This window comes from Lupinus angustifolius, chromosome LG12 (genome assembly GCF_001865875.1).
Source record: "Lupinus angustifolius cultivar Tanjil chromosome LG12, LupAngTanjil_v1.0, whole genome shotgun sequence".
NCBI classification, from domain to species: Eukaryota; Viridiplantae; Streptophyta; class Magnoliopsida; order Fabales; family Fabaceae; genus Lupinus; species Lupinus angustifolius.
Genome location: NC_032020.1, coordinates 15,823,604 through 15,838,632, shown reverse-complemented (window position 1 = coordinate 15,838,632; position 15,029 = coordinate 15,823,604). Strand labels below are relative to the sequence as shown.

General features: G+C 34.1%; 4 protein-coding genes across 5 annotated transcripts; all 4 read right to left on the bottom strand.

Annotated features, from left to right (window-relative positions):
* On the bottom strand, positions 289 to 2,604 carry LOC109361556. 2 transcript variants are annotated; one of them, XM_019607047.1, is made up of 7 exons: positions 2,261 to 2,369; positions 1,985 to 2,227; positions 1,824 to 1,868; positions 1,663 to 1,707; positions 1,286 to 1,337; positions 937 to 1,033; positions 289 to 759 (listed from the first exon to the last, which is right to left on the bottom strand). In XM_019607047.1, the coding sequence occupies exons 1-7, from the start codon at positions 2,270 to 2,272 to the stop codon at positions 588 to 590; spliced, it is 666 nt and encodes a 221-aa protein (XP_019462592.1). In that variant the 5' UTR covers positions 2,273 to 2,369; the 3' UTR covers positions 289 to 587. The 2 variants fall into 2 exon arrangements, with proteins under 2 accessions (XP_019462592.1, XP_019462591.1); XM_019607046.1 differs by having other exon boundaries at positions 296 to 759; positions 1,985 to 2,193; positions 2,308 to 2,604.
* Positions 3,401 to 6,287, bottom strand: LOC109361613 (nuclear pore complex protein Nup214-like). Its single transcript, XM_019607122.1, has 2 exons — positions 4,590 to 6,287; positions 3,401 to 3,924 (listed from the first exon to the last, which is right to left on the bottom strand). Exons 1-2 carry the CDS (start codon positions 5,880 to 5,882, stop codon positions 3,751 to 3,753), a joined length of 1,467 nt encoding a protein of 488 aa, XP_019462667.1. The 5' UTR covers positions 5,883 to 6,287; the 3' UTR covers positions 3,401 to 3,750.
* LOC109363061 (multiple organellar RNA editing factor 3, mitochondrial) lies at positions 7,103 to 9,107 on the bottom strand. Its single transcript, XM_019609233.1, has 4 exons — positions 8,666 to 9,107; positions 8,483 to 8,580; positions 7,816 to 7,881; positions 7,103 to 7,730 (listed from the first exon to the last, which is right to left on the bottom strand). Exons 1-4 carry the CDS (start codon positions 9,028 to 9,030, stop codon positions 7,498 to 7,500), a joined length of 762 nt encoding a protein of 253 aa, XP_019464778.1. The 5' UTR covers positions 9,031 to 9,107; the 3' UTR covers positions 7,103 to 7,497.
* Positions 10,090 to 12,300, bottom strand: LOC109361668 (exopolygalacturonase-like). Its single transcript, XM_019607187.1, has 5 exons — positions 11,984 to 12,300; positions 11,346 to 11,669; positions 10,968 to 11,257; positions 10,614 to 10,839; positions 10,090 to 10,498 (listed from the first exon to the last, which is right to left on the bottom strand). Exons 1-5 carry the CDS (start codon positions 12,188 to 12,190, stop codon positions 10,274 to 10,276), a joined length of 1,272 nt encoding a protein of 423 aa, XP_019462732.1. The 5' UTR covers positions 12,191 to 12,300; the 3' UTR covers positions 10,090 to 10,273.

Genomic DNA, 15,029 nt, shown 5'->3' with positions numbered 1-15,029 from the left:
ACTAAAAGTAGGCCTATAAGCCTATTTAAATGTAGACATAATAACATATTTCATGACTATATAGTATAATAGACCTTTAAACAGACTAACAGGCCAGACCAGGCTTTTAAACAGGTCAGACTCAGGCTTTGAATTTTTTTTTAAACAGGCCAGGCTCAGGTTCCTATATGCTATATAGACTGGGCCTATTTAAGGTAAAGTTTAGTCTGACCTGTTTCCACCCTTAATTACCGCATACCAAAATCTCTTTCTCCTCACACTTTCTCCATTTGCAATTAACTTATGTTATTTAAACGATTAGAATACCATACCTTGTTTTTTATTCAGCATAATAACCTCAACTTCAATACTTCAATGTACAACAAGGATGAGTTCCACTCCATGATATTTCAGTAATTGTTAAAAAAACAACTTTGTTTGCAACTTGCTGGTTCCTGAGGTCACTTTAATATCTTATTCTAGCTTGACAAAAATATATAAAAAAAATGAGCCACTTTAAGTATTTTGTTCGCAAATTGATGCGGTGACTCTAGTCATAACTTGTATCCAAACCTTGCCTATGTCATAATTACTTGGGGTAATGGGTCCTATGAAGAACCACCATAACGAGTTTTCAAAGACTCGGGGGGCTCTTCATCCATGATGCTAGTACCCACTTTTTCAAAATATTGACGTATTGTTGTTTTACGGTCTGCAAGAAAGGTATGATCCAAAAAGTTATTGTATGCTTCATCACCAAGGCTTTTTGCTGCTAGCACACTGCAATAGTTCATTACGAGAAGTTAATTTTACAGGTACACATCATACATGTAAGATTGCATTAAAATATGTTCTACAAATGTCATTTTTAACAGATAGAGCCTCTATCATAGAGGTATATGCTAATGAATTAGAACATTGGATTTCTCAAGCAATAGATTTAAACATTGTACATACCAGTGACGAAGATAAACACGGCAAGGTAAAACATCATCCCGCCAAATCTTATGGACCTTATAGTCTCCATATTGTTGGAAATATATTTCCCTGCCCTCTGCAGAAAAAAATGGTAGAGGCCATAAGCCAATCTTCTAGTTATAGCAGTGATTATTTATGTCAATTTCTAAACAAATGAGTAAATTTCTACAACTTGTCTTATTGATACAAATCAAAATATTTATACCTGCTATTTATTTTTCATTTTTATCTCTACATGTATACAACTCATCTAAAAAACAAAATTGTTGAAAACTAGTTCTCAAAATAACATTTCTGATCTCTAAACCAATCAAACTAGAAACATTACCTGTGCATTTAAGTTTAAAGAATTCCTCATCGGTGGAAGAAGCACAAAGAACCTGCATTGATAGGACCCCACACACATAAATCTAAAATAATAATATTCTGTGATTTCTGGTGAAGGTTTTAAGTTGTGGTGCCAAATTGTGACCTAGTGTTGTGATTTTAGAAATTTCTATAGTTATATTTTGGGAGTGTCCCATACATTGACACTGCATGTACCATTGGCATGTGACACAAGTTGTGGAGCAGCAATATGTGTACCCAAAAATATATTTTCTCCCAATTTTTACTTGTAGTACCATATAACCACAACTACACCACATGATGGACTTTAAAGTTAAAATAAGATGATTGGTGCAGTTTAACATTGGAATAACATACTGCTGGATTGGCATGGGGCTTCCCATCTAGTGATTCAGGGACAACCTGTAACAGAGAAAAACAAAAAATCAAATTATAATTGAAGCAATTGTCAATATGGATACATTTTATATTATCATCATCAGAACAAATTTATAAACAAAAGACAACTAACAACTCACAGCTAAAAAGCTATATTCACGCTCCCTTCTAATAAAAGCTGGAATCTGATTCGTTGGGAAAGGAACATTAAAAAACAAATTGATCAGTTAAAATTTATTGACAGAAATAAAATCAATTCGTCTCACAAGTAATTGAAAGAACAGAGAAATGAATACCTTACCTCAGTTTTCTTGATCTCAAAAACTGTGAGTAAAATAGTTTCACCCTCACAAGGCACAACAGAGAGCGCCGCAATTTCCTCAGTTTTGATATTGGTAATGCCGTGAGAGAAAAAGAAGCCTCCGACGACATTGAACACACGGCGGAATCCGGTCAAAGTGGCGATTCTGAATCCAGTGAGATCCGGGAATGTGCTTCTGGCACTTTTCTCTGCCTCAAACGACATGCCGTTAGAATAATTGATATTGGTATTATAATAATAAAGAAGGAAATTGATCAAACGGAGCATAAAAAACCAGTGACTTTAACCGTTAAAGTACGCACCGGAAAGGAGAGAACCGAAGCCGCATATGGAGATGTAACCGTCGGAGGAAGCTATAGCATCGAAATCGGACTCGTCCTTCAGCTCCTTCACTATGATGTGATCGATCGACATGGTTATCGCAATTCACAATCAAGTGAGGTGGTGACTCACTCAACTTATAACAATGGGGTTGCTACAGTTTTATATAAAGAAGGGGAGGGCTTAGATGACACGCGCGGATATGTGCGAGTGTGGACATTCCAGAATATGACTAGATGATTTCATTGGCTTGTGGGATTCCAAATAAATGATAAAATAATGATTTTTATTGCAAGTGTGCAATATCATACTCTATCACCTCACCCAAATTTAGGTAAATGTGATTGAGTTTCATCCTGTCTAGAGAGGAGTATAGATTCAAAATATTAGATCAAAACAATTTTTATGGTAAGTTAAGGGATAAACATTACCTGAACCTAATTCATGTTCATTCATTGATTATATTTGTATATACAAATTCAATTATGTATAAAATAATAATATATTTTTATATATTGTTTGTCTAATTTTTATCATATATGTATATGATTAAAAAAATATTTACATATTATCATTTTATATGTTAAATTACATAATCATAATAATAAGCAATATTGAGAAGACCTTATTTAAAAAATATACATTATCTTTAACAGAGTCTAAGGTCAAGTTTAAAAGCTGACTCAATCGACTTCAAAGTCGAGTTCACCTTCGGATCTAAGACGAATTTGGATTGAAAAAATAACCTAATAAATATTTAAGATGAAGGACAAACTTTATCTTATCCAACTCCTCCCAAGCTCATCGCTACTTTTATTATACGTTATTCTCTGGCCCAAGTTATAAATGAGGGTGCTTTTGAGGTAATCTTTCGACATAAGTTAAGTCAATTTTCATAAAACTCTGGTGTGATTGTTTTTCATGCTTACTTCGACATGATGGTTACAAGGTACACCTATATACACAATAAAATATAACAACTTCCACTATAATAAATTAAATTATCATTTTTTATCTAGAAAAATTTATCAAAAAAGAAAAAATAACTAAAAGTTACCATATATTCCATGCTTTAAAATCTCTAGCACCCCACATACAAAACACTTAAATAAGAGACGAGTACAACACTTGCCCCTTTCTAACTTTCCACTAAGATGTGGTATATCAAACAAAATCAAATATGCAAACAATCTAAACACTTGACAAAACATAAATAGGAAAATAGTATGCAATTCATATTAAGTTAATTTCAAGAACAAGCCAGAATGAAATAAACCATAGACAGAAAATTATAAGAAGGATGACATATATCAAAAGCAGCCCACATATCTCACCCCTAAACATCATAGCCAAGTGGGGGAATGGTGTAAATCTATATCAAGTAAAAAAATTAAAGGGAAAATATAATAGAACAAAAAACATTCTTATTCAGCCATCTTAGCTAACCGGTGAACAGTACTTTTAGCAATTCTATTACTGGGATCAATCTTCAGAACAGTCCTCAGGTCTTCAGCACCAAGTTTGTACTTTTCCATACTCTCATACAAGAGGGCACGCTGAACAAGGACAGATACGTTGGTCTCATCATTTTCAAGAACCTACACAACAAAATGCAGATCAAAATACACTTCCTCAAAAGTACATAGTGATCAAGAAAAAATGGAGTAGTTCAATCTATTATAATGGGAACCTAAATATGTAGTATGCTAGTATGATACCTAGGGTCTTCACTTTAGGTTGCATTTTAGGTAAAAAAAAACATAACTAAGTGCTTATAATCACATCAGAACTTACGACCTTCTTATAAGCTCTTTTTCACTAATAAGCCTACTGAAACATACTAAAAAGAGCTTATTTGGAAGTTCATCAGCTATCCTGATAAGCTCTTTCAAACACTTCCTCAAGTGTTTATGCGATAAAATAAGCCTAAATAAGCGCTGCCAAACACCCTAAATGACAGCGATATTGATTGACTGACATATTACCCTTGTTTTGATTACCTCTTGTATTCTATTGTCTTTGTCTCAAGCTTTTAACATGTTAATTCACAAACAACATAACATATTATAGCCAGCTTATTATCTTTTCACAAGCAGAGACAACTCTTTCATTTTATCCAACAATTCAATCTTAACGGCAACTTAAAAAACTATCTCATAACTCATAAGCTTAATCCGCAGTCGAGATATTATAATGTAAGATTCAAACTCCACACCAGCGAACAACTATTACCGCTAGTCAATGGTAGGATATGAAAGTATACCTTTGTACAATCAGCAACTGCCTTCTTATACTCTCCAACTTCTTTGTAACAAGAAGCCCTGGATGACAAAACCTCCTCAGTGGCTGCACTATCCCCAGCTTTCTCTAAAAGGACGATAGCCCACGAAAGCCACTTAATAGCATCAGCAAACTGACCCTGCTTGTAACTGTCCATCCCCTTTCCTTTCGCAGTCGAACCTGATATCCCAACAGGAGGTGGCGGAAGCCCTTCAAGCTCAGTGGTTGTGCCACCTGCATCATGACCTCCAAAACCTTCAGATTCCAAACCCCAATCATCCATTTCCGAGGCAGGCTTCCCTCCGAATCCTCCAGATACACCTCCAGCCGTGTTGGCCGTGGAAGCTGAGAAAAACATGTCCATTGGATCCCCACCACCTGATGGGGCTGGATTCGTAGCCGCGAATCCGTTAAAATTGATATCAATTCCTGCACTACCACCTGATGGAAATGAAGTAGTGGGGGTTGGTTTGGAAGCATTCTGAAAATCTCCAAAACCATTACCCTCAGAATTAATCTTTTGGGGTTTACTAACAGATGGCTTAGATCCAATACCACCAGCCAAAGAACTAAATGGATCTTTGTTATTATCAATATTATTATTAGATTTGATCCCAATTCCACTACTCATAGAAGTACCACCAAGATTGGGAATTCTATTAGCATTGAAACTATTCCCACCAAGACCCCCAAAATTACCAGAAGACCCCCAACTAGAACTAGTTTGAGCAGTGGCAGCGTTACCATTTTTAGGTAAAGAATCTGCAACATTCCCCATTGAAAATGAGGAGGGTTTGTTTGAAGCAGGAAATGCATTTTTGAGAGGGGAATTGGAGGTAGAAGAAGTTTTATTAGGAGCCTGACCCAAAGCAGAACTAACCAAATCACCAAAGAGATTGGGGTTTTTGTTAATGACCCCAATGGTGGAGGTGGAAGAAGGTCGAGTTTGAGTGGATCCCCAACTTTTACCAAAGATGTCACCGACTATTGAGGTGGGTCCACTCGGTAACCCGGTCGGGGTGGTCTGAACCGGAGCGGGTTGGTGGGTCCAGGATGGCTTGTTGGGTTGCCACGTGGGTCTGGGATGGGAAGAAGGGGTAGAATAGGAATATGAAGGTGGATTTGGGTTTTTCTGAGCGTTTAAGGATTTAGGGGGATTGGATCCGATGCCAAGATCGAAATCGAAATTGAAGTTGTTGAGGGAAACGGAAGAAGAAGAAGAAGAAGAAGGTGGTTTGGATTGATTAGAATTAGATTTGCCGTAATTGGAATTCATGTCTGAAAAATTGGATAGGAAATAGAAGAGGGTGTTCGGAAATGGAAAAGGAGGAATTTGATTTTTTTAGAGATGAGGAAATTTGCAGAGGAGGTTGATCATGATCTTTGATCGGATCGATGTAATGCTTATTTTTGGTAATATGGATTGCGGGATGTCATTTCTTTTTCTACATTTTTTATTATTTAGAATTTTAGAGTAAATACCATAATACCTTTTTTTCTTAATTCATTCACTACTGGCCTAATTTTGTAAAATAAAAAAACCAAGCTTGTCGGGAAAGAGATGAGATAAGAGAGAGAAAGAGTTGATGCATGTTTATGAAAATTTGAAGTTAGGTGGGTGCTCACAATTAACTTATTGAATTAACTCTACATGGTTGTTTTTCATTGAGGAACTCTCATTTCTTCTTTTAATCCTAATGGAGGCTCACAGGAAAGCTTACTAGGGGATAGATTAAGGTACAAGGAATGAGACATGGGGAGGATGTACTTCTAAAATTTGTCTTGGGACTTAACTAACTCATCTCAAGTATTTCTTATTCAAAAAAAGTCTATCAGAGTTTGTGATTTTTATCAATTCATCATGCATTAATTACTCAGGTACTTTAGCTAAAGTGTACTTAGCATGTGATTAATACAGATTATATTTTTAAATTTAGTTTATAAACAATGAAATTATAAACTATAAGATAAATATTATAACGTTTGAACATCTTAATTAAAAACTGAATAAAATCATTTAGATTATATACAAATACTAGTTTTTCACATAGTAAGAAGGAAAATACTATGAAGCTAATTGTAACTTTTTATTACTTTATAAAATAGGCTAAAAAATTAAAATTAAAATCAATATTAATATTAATATTTACTACAACATAACACACAATATGACATTTTTTATATGGAATTTAATGGAAGAGTAAATAAGAAGGAAAATAACCTTGAAATTATAGCAAAATGGAAATTGACATTTCAATATAAATGAATAAGTTAACATCTGAAATAAAACCTTCAAATTTTGGCGCACAAAAATAAGCTAAGTTATAATATAAGTCAAACTTATTTGTAGTGCAATTTTAAGCTTATTTTTAAAAAATAAATAAAAATTACAAACTTTCATCTATACTGAATAAGCATATATCTCATTGGCAAGAGCATATACAATGCAATAAGGCAAACAATCCATATGATCTCAACTACAAACAAAACAAAAGATATCTAAACATGTATCTTACATTTTTAAGGTTCTATGACATGCATTAGGCACATTTGATCAATATGACACAGGGTGAGTATAATAAGTTCAGAAGCAAAAACAAACAATTGCCTTACACATAAGCACATTGTTGCCAATAATTAACAGTTTGTGATCTGAATTGCATATCAACATAAATGGAAAAGGATGACAATAACATTCGAAGCAATCTGCAGAGCACACACAACTTCAAAATGGTCCTAAATATTCTTATCAGATACCCTTCAAGTGCAGGCATTGTAATGTTCCAAAAGATATCACATTTAAAATATGCCCTCTGAACCTTAAATCAAAACTCTCCACTTCAAAAGCTTGGTTCAGTTATTTATCCACTGGTATTTCTGTTAAGCATTGGTTAGTTGTGTCCACCAGGAGCAGAGTTTTGGTCATTCATTGAAGATGACTGCTGCACAGGTCCTCCCTGACCCTGGTTCCAGTTTTGTCTTTGAAGAGGCTCTCTCCTCTCAACCTGCATTGTTTCCCGGCGCCTGTCATGCCTTGGCCGTGGTCTGTTCCTATTATTAGGTTGCCGTTCAGAATATCTATACTGTGGCCTAGGGATTACTTTCCCATCAACAAATAAATCACCTGAAATTAAACCGGAAAATGATCAAAACATACAGGGATCCAACAAATTAAGTAAACCCTTACTATTTCATTCTTCTCCACTTACCTCCATAATCCTTGTTGGGAACATCAAGATAGGAATCTGGTAGTACCCAAAGAACTCCAGGCAACTCTATTAAAGCAGAAAACAATGTTACAACAATCAATTAGGCACCCAGTTATCCATAAATATGCTATGCCAATTCCTAGTTAGATCTCAAAAGTCACAATAACAACAAATGAAGTTGAGTATCTGGAAAAACAAAAACAATAAAAAGATCTCTAAGACATCATATATAATAAAGAGTGCAAATCTTTTTTGAAGAGTCGATGATGATAAAATAAGAATGATGGGTGTTGCAATGACAATGTATAAAACTCATACACAATGTATACATTTTTAAAAGGTCCAACTCCAAAAGAAATACCTCCACTCATATCCATATATAAGCTGTTTGGAATTTTGGAAGATCATATTTGAGCTTATGAGAATTGCTTATTTAAATAAGCTTATCAGAGGAGATTATGACCTTATAAGCACTTTTTAGTTGATTTCACTTAATAAAGTTGTCTCTAATAAAACAAATGGTAGCACAACAGCACTGAGGATAAAACCTTAATTACTAGTCACAAGCTCACAGCAACAACTAAAGTATTCTAATTTGATGAATCAGACAGCAATTTGAAGCAAAACTAAAGAGAAACAAAACCTTTAAAAATGAATAATCAAATACCTTTGACTTTATAAGAAAGCTCTTCAGAAATAAGGGCACCAAAACCAGTATATGTAGAAGTTGAAACAGAGTATATCTTCTTTTTAGCCTCTTCCTCACTAGAATAAAAACAAGTATTCATTTAGTATAAACTACAAAAAAGAAGTGTGTGAAATTAGAATAACAGAAAACGGGGAACAGAACCTTCCGAGAACTTGGGTTAGGGTTTTGACATACGAATTGACCATTTCGTCCTCAGAGGGTTTAGGGTTATCAGGGAACTCCATAACGATAAGCCAGTGTTCATAGTCGCAGCCATCAAGAAGAATCGTCTCTTTCGGGGGACGGTTACTCCAATTCGGTGACGGGTCGTTCAATGGGGAGTAACCCGACCCGGATGATTTGGTTCGAACCGGGAAATTGACTGAACCGAAAAGGGGTAGGGTTTGTTCGGTGGCGAATAAGGCAGAAGCGAAGCGAGAGCGAGAAGTTGCAGAAGAAGAAGAAGAAGAAGAAAGAGCGCGTGTGAGGGTAGATGCTAGGGTGCGTCTCGCATTCAGGTACGCCATTTTCCACCTTCAACCACCGCTTACTAACCTCTCTTATTGCCACCAAATCGGGAAGGTGGTAGTATTGGACTCGTTTTTTTCCAGAAACAATGTTTTACATAGTTAGGCCCAAACATATTTTTATGTTCAAAATTCTAAAAACAGAGAGATTAATGAACTAAGTTGCTAGTTAAATTTTTTTAATTTTCTGTATCACACTGGACTAATTTTAAATTATGAGATAGATGTCTAAACTTTTAAAAATATGTAAACAGGTAGTACATATTACATAAGCTTTAATGCTTTTGATAAGATCCATACTTTTTAAAATTATTTGTAATTGAGTCCCTATAATCTTCTTTTTATTGTCTTAAATAATAATGATAATAGACACATTCAATGAAATGTGCAGTTTGATTTCTAATATAAATTTTTATTTTGGTTTTCTGTAAAATATAAATGTTATTTGTTTGTCTTGTAACAAATAATTTTGTTTCGGAACCTTTATGTATGGTCATTTGAACTGGATCATACTTTTTAAAAAATATTTTTATATGTAAGAAAATCTCATTTTATGACTTGTTGAAGACTTCCTAGATGGAGTGATACAGGTAAGAATGAGAACAATAAAATTTGAGGGTTTGGAACCACGATGATTAAAAATTAATTATTTGATTAACCGTTTAAATAATATTCAATGATTCATATTAATAATTCTGATTCTGATTATCATAATATCATATATTTTCCCTCAATTGAGTGGAATATCCATTTATGATTTATATAAATATTGTTCACCCTCACTGATTTTAAACCGCTAATCTTACTTTCATCGAATTATATAAGTTGTTATTAATTTATTATAGTTAAGATGATCATCACCATGTTAAGCGTATGGATATAACTTTACTTTCACTCGTTTTCCCTTTCCTTTGGTGGGGTAATAAAATTTTCTTAGTTATGTGGAATAGCGATTTCCATAGTTATTCTCTGCCAGTTAATATGTATGATTTATCCCACAAACCAGAGTGCCTAATGCACTTAAAGCATTAAAAATGGTTGAAGTTGAATTATCCACTGAGATTCAAAATCATTAATGAAAAAATAAGAAGCATTTTCCCCATTTCACAGCACATATGAATATACAAGGCATAATCTGCTGTGTAAGTCCTAGACAAAAAGCAAGGTACCTTCTTTCCTCTTAATACATAAATTTGGTGGAGCTAGGAAGGTAAAAAGAACTCATTTTATGTGATTATGGCACCTATAGTGAGCATGCTGGTGGGAATAGAATGCCACCAAAGATAGGTCTAGCAAACTGACACCTAGAAGTTGTAGGGATACCCCCTGCAAGCTTCAGGTTAATGTTCTGAATTGTAACTCCTTGACATGGATTCAATTGGCTGCACCTTAAATCAACTGCAACTGGTGAAATTGTTGTTCCCCTTATATTTGCAAAATGAACATTTGCTATCTTCACAAGTGATGGCTGTTTACACAAATAAATCAATTAATTCCAAAGTTACATCATGATAGCTAGCTAGCTCAAACTTGTGTACATAATAATAATAATAATGGTAAGGGGGAAATTGTAAGAAACTAACCTTCTTTTGGCAATTTGGATAACACTCATACTCCTGGTCAATGATGACAGGATTTTTAACATTTTCCATGATAATGTCAGTGAAACTAATATCTGAAGCTCCACCTGGATATAAGTCTGGCCATGATTTGATTCTCAGGCCATTGGTTGTGCCAATCATTGTACAGTTCTTGACAATAATGCCTTTCACCTCTAGCTCATCAGGAAACTTTCCGAGACTACCGATACTGAGATGCATAATAAAAAAAGATAAATAAATCATTCACATTTTAAATCTAGTGGGATTAAGGCTCGGCATATCCGTTTGCAAGGAAAAGTGTTGTAAGAATATCATTATTCTGCTAATGACATTTACCTAATACCATGTCCAGGGCCACATTTGAGTTTATTGATGGTAACATTATAGGCTCCTTGTATGATAGAGACACAATCATCACCAGTTGCAATAACATTTCTTGATAATTTCACATTGATAGAGTGACTGATATGAATGCCATCGGTGTTGGGACTGGTTTCTGGTGCAAGCAACTTAAGCCTTCTTAATCTGAAGTTTGCACAGTTAGTGACAAATACGTGAAAGCCTTTCGGATTCACGGATTTAACACCCTGTATTAGTGCATTGCGGACATGCTCAAAATGAAGACCCTGCATTGATATAAGATATAATTATGACCAAATCATACAACATAAAAAAAACACTAACCACAGGATAGTAGTGATATTATTAACTTACAGAAGGATTTCTAACGCAGGTTTGAGTTCTTTTTTCGCAGTCCTCAACAAACTGCCAAGAATCCTTACCTTGTCCATCAAAAGTACCTCCACCAATAATTTTGAGGCCATCAATGTGCTCAAATTGGAGCCAAGTACCTTCTGTATACTCAGAAATATCAGTGCTAGCCAACACAGTTCCAATTACTTGAATTGTTATGGGGTTTGGACTAAGGCATGGCCCTGCAAAGATAATTGGAGAAACCAGAAATCTTCCAGCAGGAACATACATTCTGCTTTGCTCTTTGTTAACATGGCAGGTTGTTTGCCATGCATCCATAAAAGCCTGTACATAAATATACCCAACACATCCATCACTTATTAACTAATAATGCATAAACCATAAAGTATAAGGATGTAGGTTATAAGCAAAAAATGGATTTAGAAGTTGTTGCACAAAATTGTACAAGTTTTGCCTTATATATTTATGGACATTGTTAGCCTGATATATTTTGATAATGTTACTTACACAAAATCAATTATTTTTATCTTTCACTAGTTAAAAAATGATTGTTTAGCTATTTGTACATTTTTTATCTCTATACTGATCCAAAGTTCAAATGACAACAAAAATAACATGACTATGTTAATTTAGTTTACCTGAGTGCTGTCTGTCTCTCCATCAGGTTTGGCTCCAAAACTTGTGACATCAACTAGTTTCTCACCAGGAAGAAGCACATCCTGAGCTACATTTTTACCCATAAAGATATCAGGACTACCAACTTGCTTTTCCCTTGGGGCAGCAACTGCATAATTGGCCAATGCAAAGCATAAAATAAGAATGACAGCACTTTTTGCAATGGCCATTGTGCTTAGATGCCCTTATAAAATTTATTTACTTCTTATTTTTTCAGAAAAAAATTAACATGCATAGATGCCTCCTAGGAGGCTAAAAGACAAGTGGGGAAAATGATCCCTCTTTCTTTTCTTCTCTATTATATAACATGTTTTTTTATGTCTAAAAACAAATGGTTGATCTAAATCAACGGAGAATGTTTGTTTTTTTCTTCTGGTTTAGCTATAATTAGCCATGGTTTTTGTGTAGTGAGCGATTACATAGCTGCCACATTGTAATAGTAGCTAGGAATAAGGGAAAACCAAAGAAGTTGTCCTTTCATATGGAAAAATATATGCTGTCCCCTCAATGGATGAAACATGTTTTTAGTGGTCAACCAACTAACATAGCATATTTCGATGTTTTACCTGTATATTCAATATGTCTCAAATTACCACGCGTAGCTTTGATAGTAAAAAACGTAGTTTTTTTCCTGTTGTAACTTCTATGTTCAATCATACATACGCATAAATCAAATTAGATTCATTATTCATAGCACATAGCTAATAGATGAGGAATTCTATAAGCAATATTATATCATTAGCCAACTATTCCAAAAGCTTGAGTTATTTACTAAAAAGAGATTGTCATTGATTTCAGTACATCTCTAAAACCAATAAAACAGGGATAATCAACTGTTCTGTCTATTTTGTCTTAGATTTTAAATCTTGAATGATTCCTGAAAATGAGAGGATATCATATGTCCTACTTCATGTCTTCATTTGTGTCCGGTTCAATAAAAAATGACACTTAATTAAAACTAAAAGTCGTAAAAGCAAAATCTAACATTTTTATATTACTTAGTAAAATTTAATCGACTAGAAACATAGAGACATGATTTTTTTTTTAAAACATAGGATCTTTGTTCTATGGAAACGGTGTCTCCTAAATTAAGATTGGAAGATTAAGATTGCTTTCATCAACCTCCTCAAATTCTACTAAATGGGAGCTTCTAGTACTAGACTATCTTTTTTTATTAGAAGAATAAGAGTAAAAAACTACTTAGTTCACCAAGTTTTGATGCCATTTCATCATGAACTAACTCTCCACTTAGCATAATAGGTAAATGCACATCAACAATTTTACACAATCTTGTTTCATGACTTTTGCTCATTAGCCATGCATATTGTGTATCAAATTTGCCGTATTGACACTAGGCTCACCTTAATGAAAGTCTCACATGACAAACCACCACCAAAATGAATTGCATACCCATATTCTTACCCTATACCCAATAACTATGTTTCTGCTGCTAAATCCCATAGGGAGACAATAAAATCATGAGAGCAAAGTAAGATGGTATATAGTAATAGTTTAGTTCTTAACATTGATAGCAAGAAAAAGTGAAGCCTAGATGAGCTTAACACTTGAAGCTGATTCATACATATTGGTATATTACATAATACATGAGGAGTACTGTGGTGCTAGTCATTTGAAAAATGCTTGAAGAGCAGGCATGCAAAAATTAGAATAATAATAATCTGCAGATTTCTCCCTACTGAAGGTTTCTCTGTCACCACGTTCATTACCCAACCTAGCCTCTCTGATCTTCTCTTTTATGCTATGAATATTGATGCAGCTTCATTGCACTTGAAGTCCTCTAGTTTTATCTGAATGACCTTAGCAGTCAAGTAGGTTGGATAATATTTGTATTGACATAGATTTTGAGGCTGTGATGAGTTTCTGAAACCCTTTTGCGGGCCATAAAGCTTGTCTTTATCTGGTCCAATGTTAGTAAGGTTTGGTTGAGGTTTCATTTCTTAATTGCTGAGTGAATCAAGAAAGTGGAAACTATTTAATGCTTTCTGTTTTTTTAGTTCAAAGTGAATGACTAGAAGGCCATATTATAGGTCCACATAAGGCACTGCACCTTCACAGTTTGTGGGACCAGATTTGCTGGATCAATTAAAGTAGTATAGAATCACATGAAGTGCTTTAATAGTGGACAACTTATTAAGGTTCTATGCCGCCGATATCTTCTGATAATGTTCCCTTTTTTATCAAGATCCTAATCCATGATTTGGAGTAAAAGTAATAGAAAGAATTATATTCTCACATTTTTTTCCCAACCCAACTTTCAAGCATACTTCATTACTCAAAATACAATACCTTATATACTAAACAGAGGTTTAAAACCTTAATCTCTATTCCATATTTACTTGGTAAGCATCTATGCGTATTTATTCTATTTAAGATCCTAATCAGGTGAATTAGATTAAAAATACAATAAATATGATATTATCACATTTTCGTTATACATACCTCTTTTCTCATACATAATTTATAATCATTGATTAAAAGATTTTTGCTTTGGGCCAAATTATTTAGATGGTCAACGATTATAAAGCGGTAGTAAAAAGGGACATGGAGAAAAATATGAGAATATCATTACTCAACATATAATACCTTATTACTGAAACAAGGTTGAAAACCATAATCTCTATTGCAAATGTACTTGAATAACATTTCTACATACTTTTAGTTTATGAATGATGAATCAATACTTCCACCAGGTTAATTATGGTATTAGTCCCTCAACTAGTTTTTTGATATGATCCTTCGCCTATCAGTCTCTTATGGAAGTAATAGATTAGTATATTATGTATACTTTTGACTGTTTTGGTGGATAGGGTGTAACTTTTTGGTGATTTGGTTTATTACAAGTAAAACACCTTAATATCTAATCCTACTTTAAAATTAAACGCAAAGAAAGTGTTGGTCTAGTTATATAAGCACCTCCTAGATTCTCAGGATAACTAAAATGTCAATAGTTCAATTCTTGATAGCGACACTTGTTGGAAGAACAGTCAC

Coding starts and splice junctions, on each gene's coding strand:
- LOC109361556 (XM_019607046.1), bottom strand. CDS start 2,419: ATGTCGATCGATCACATCATAGTGAAGGAGCTGAAGGACGAGTCCGAT. Junction 2,194..2,307: donor CTTCGGTTCTCTCCTTTCCG/GTGCGTACTTTA, acceptor CGTTTGAGGCAG/AGAAAAGTGCCAGAAGCACA. Junction 1,869..1,984: donor TTGAGATCAAGAAAACTGAG/GTAAGGTATTCA, acceptor CCAACGAATCAG/ATTCCAGCTTTTATTAGAAG.
- LOC109361613 (XM_019607122.1), bottom strand. CDS start 5,882: ATGAATTCCAATTACGGCAAATCTAATTCTAATCAATCCAAACCACCT. Junction 3,925..4,589: donor CAGTTGCTGATTGTACAAAG/GTATACTTTCAT, acceptor TTTGTTGTGTAG/GTTCTTGAAAATGATGAGAC.
- LOC109363061 (XM_019609233.1), bottom strand. CDS start 9,030: ATGGCGTACCTGAATGCGAGACGCACCCTAGCATCTACCCTCACACGC. Junction 7,882..8,482: donor GCTTTCTTATAAAGTCAAAG/GTATTTGATTAT, acceptor CTGCTTTAATAG/AGTTGCCTGGAGTTCTTTGG. Junction 7,731..7,815: donor TCCCAACAAGGATTATGGAG/GTAAGTGGAGAA, acceptor GTTTAATTTCAG/GTGATTTATTTGTTGATGGG.
- LOC109361668 (XM_019607187.1), bottom strand. CDS start 12,190: ATGGCCATTGCAAAAAGTGCTGTCATTCTTATTTTATGCTTTGCATTG. Junction 11,258..11,345: donor CCTGCGTTAGAAATCCTTCT/GTAAGTTAATAA, acceptor ATATCAATGCAG/GGTCTTCATTTTGAGCATGT. Junction 10,499..10,613: donor ATCCAAATTGCCAAAAGAAG/GTTAGTTTCTTA, acceptor TTGTGTAAACAG/CCATCACTTGTGAAGATAGC.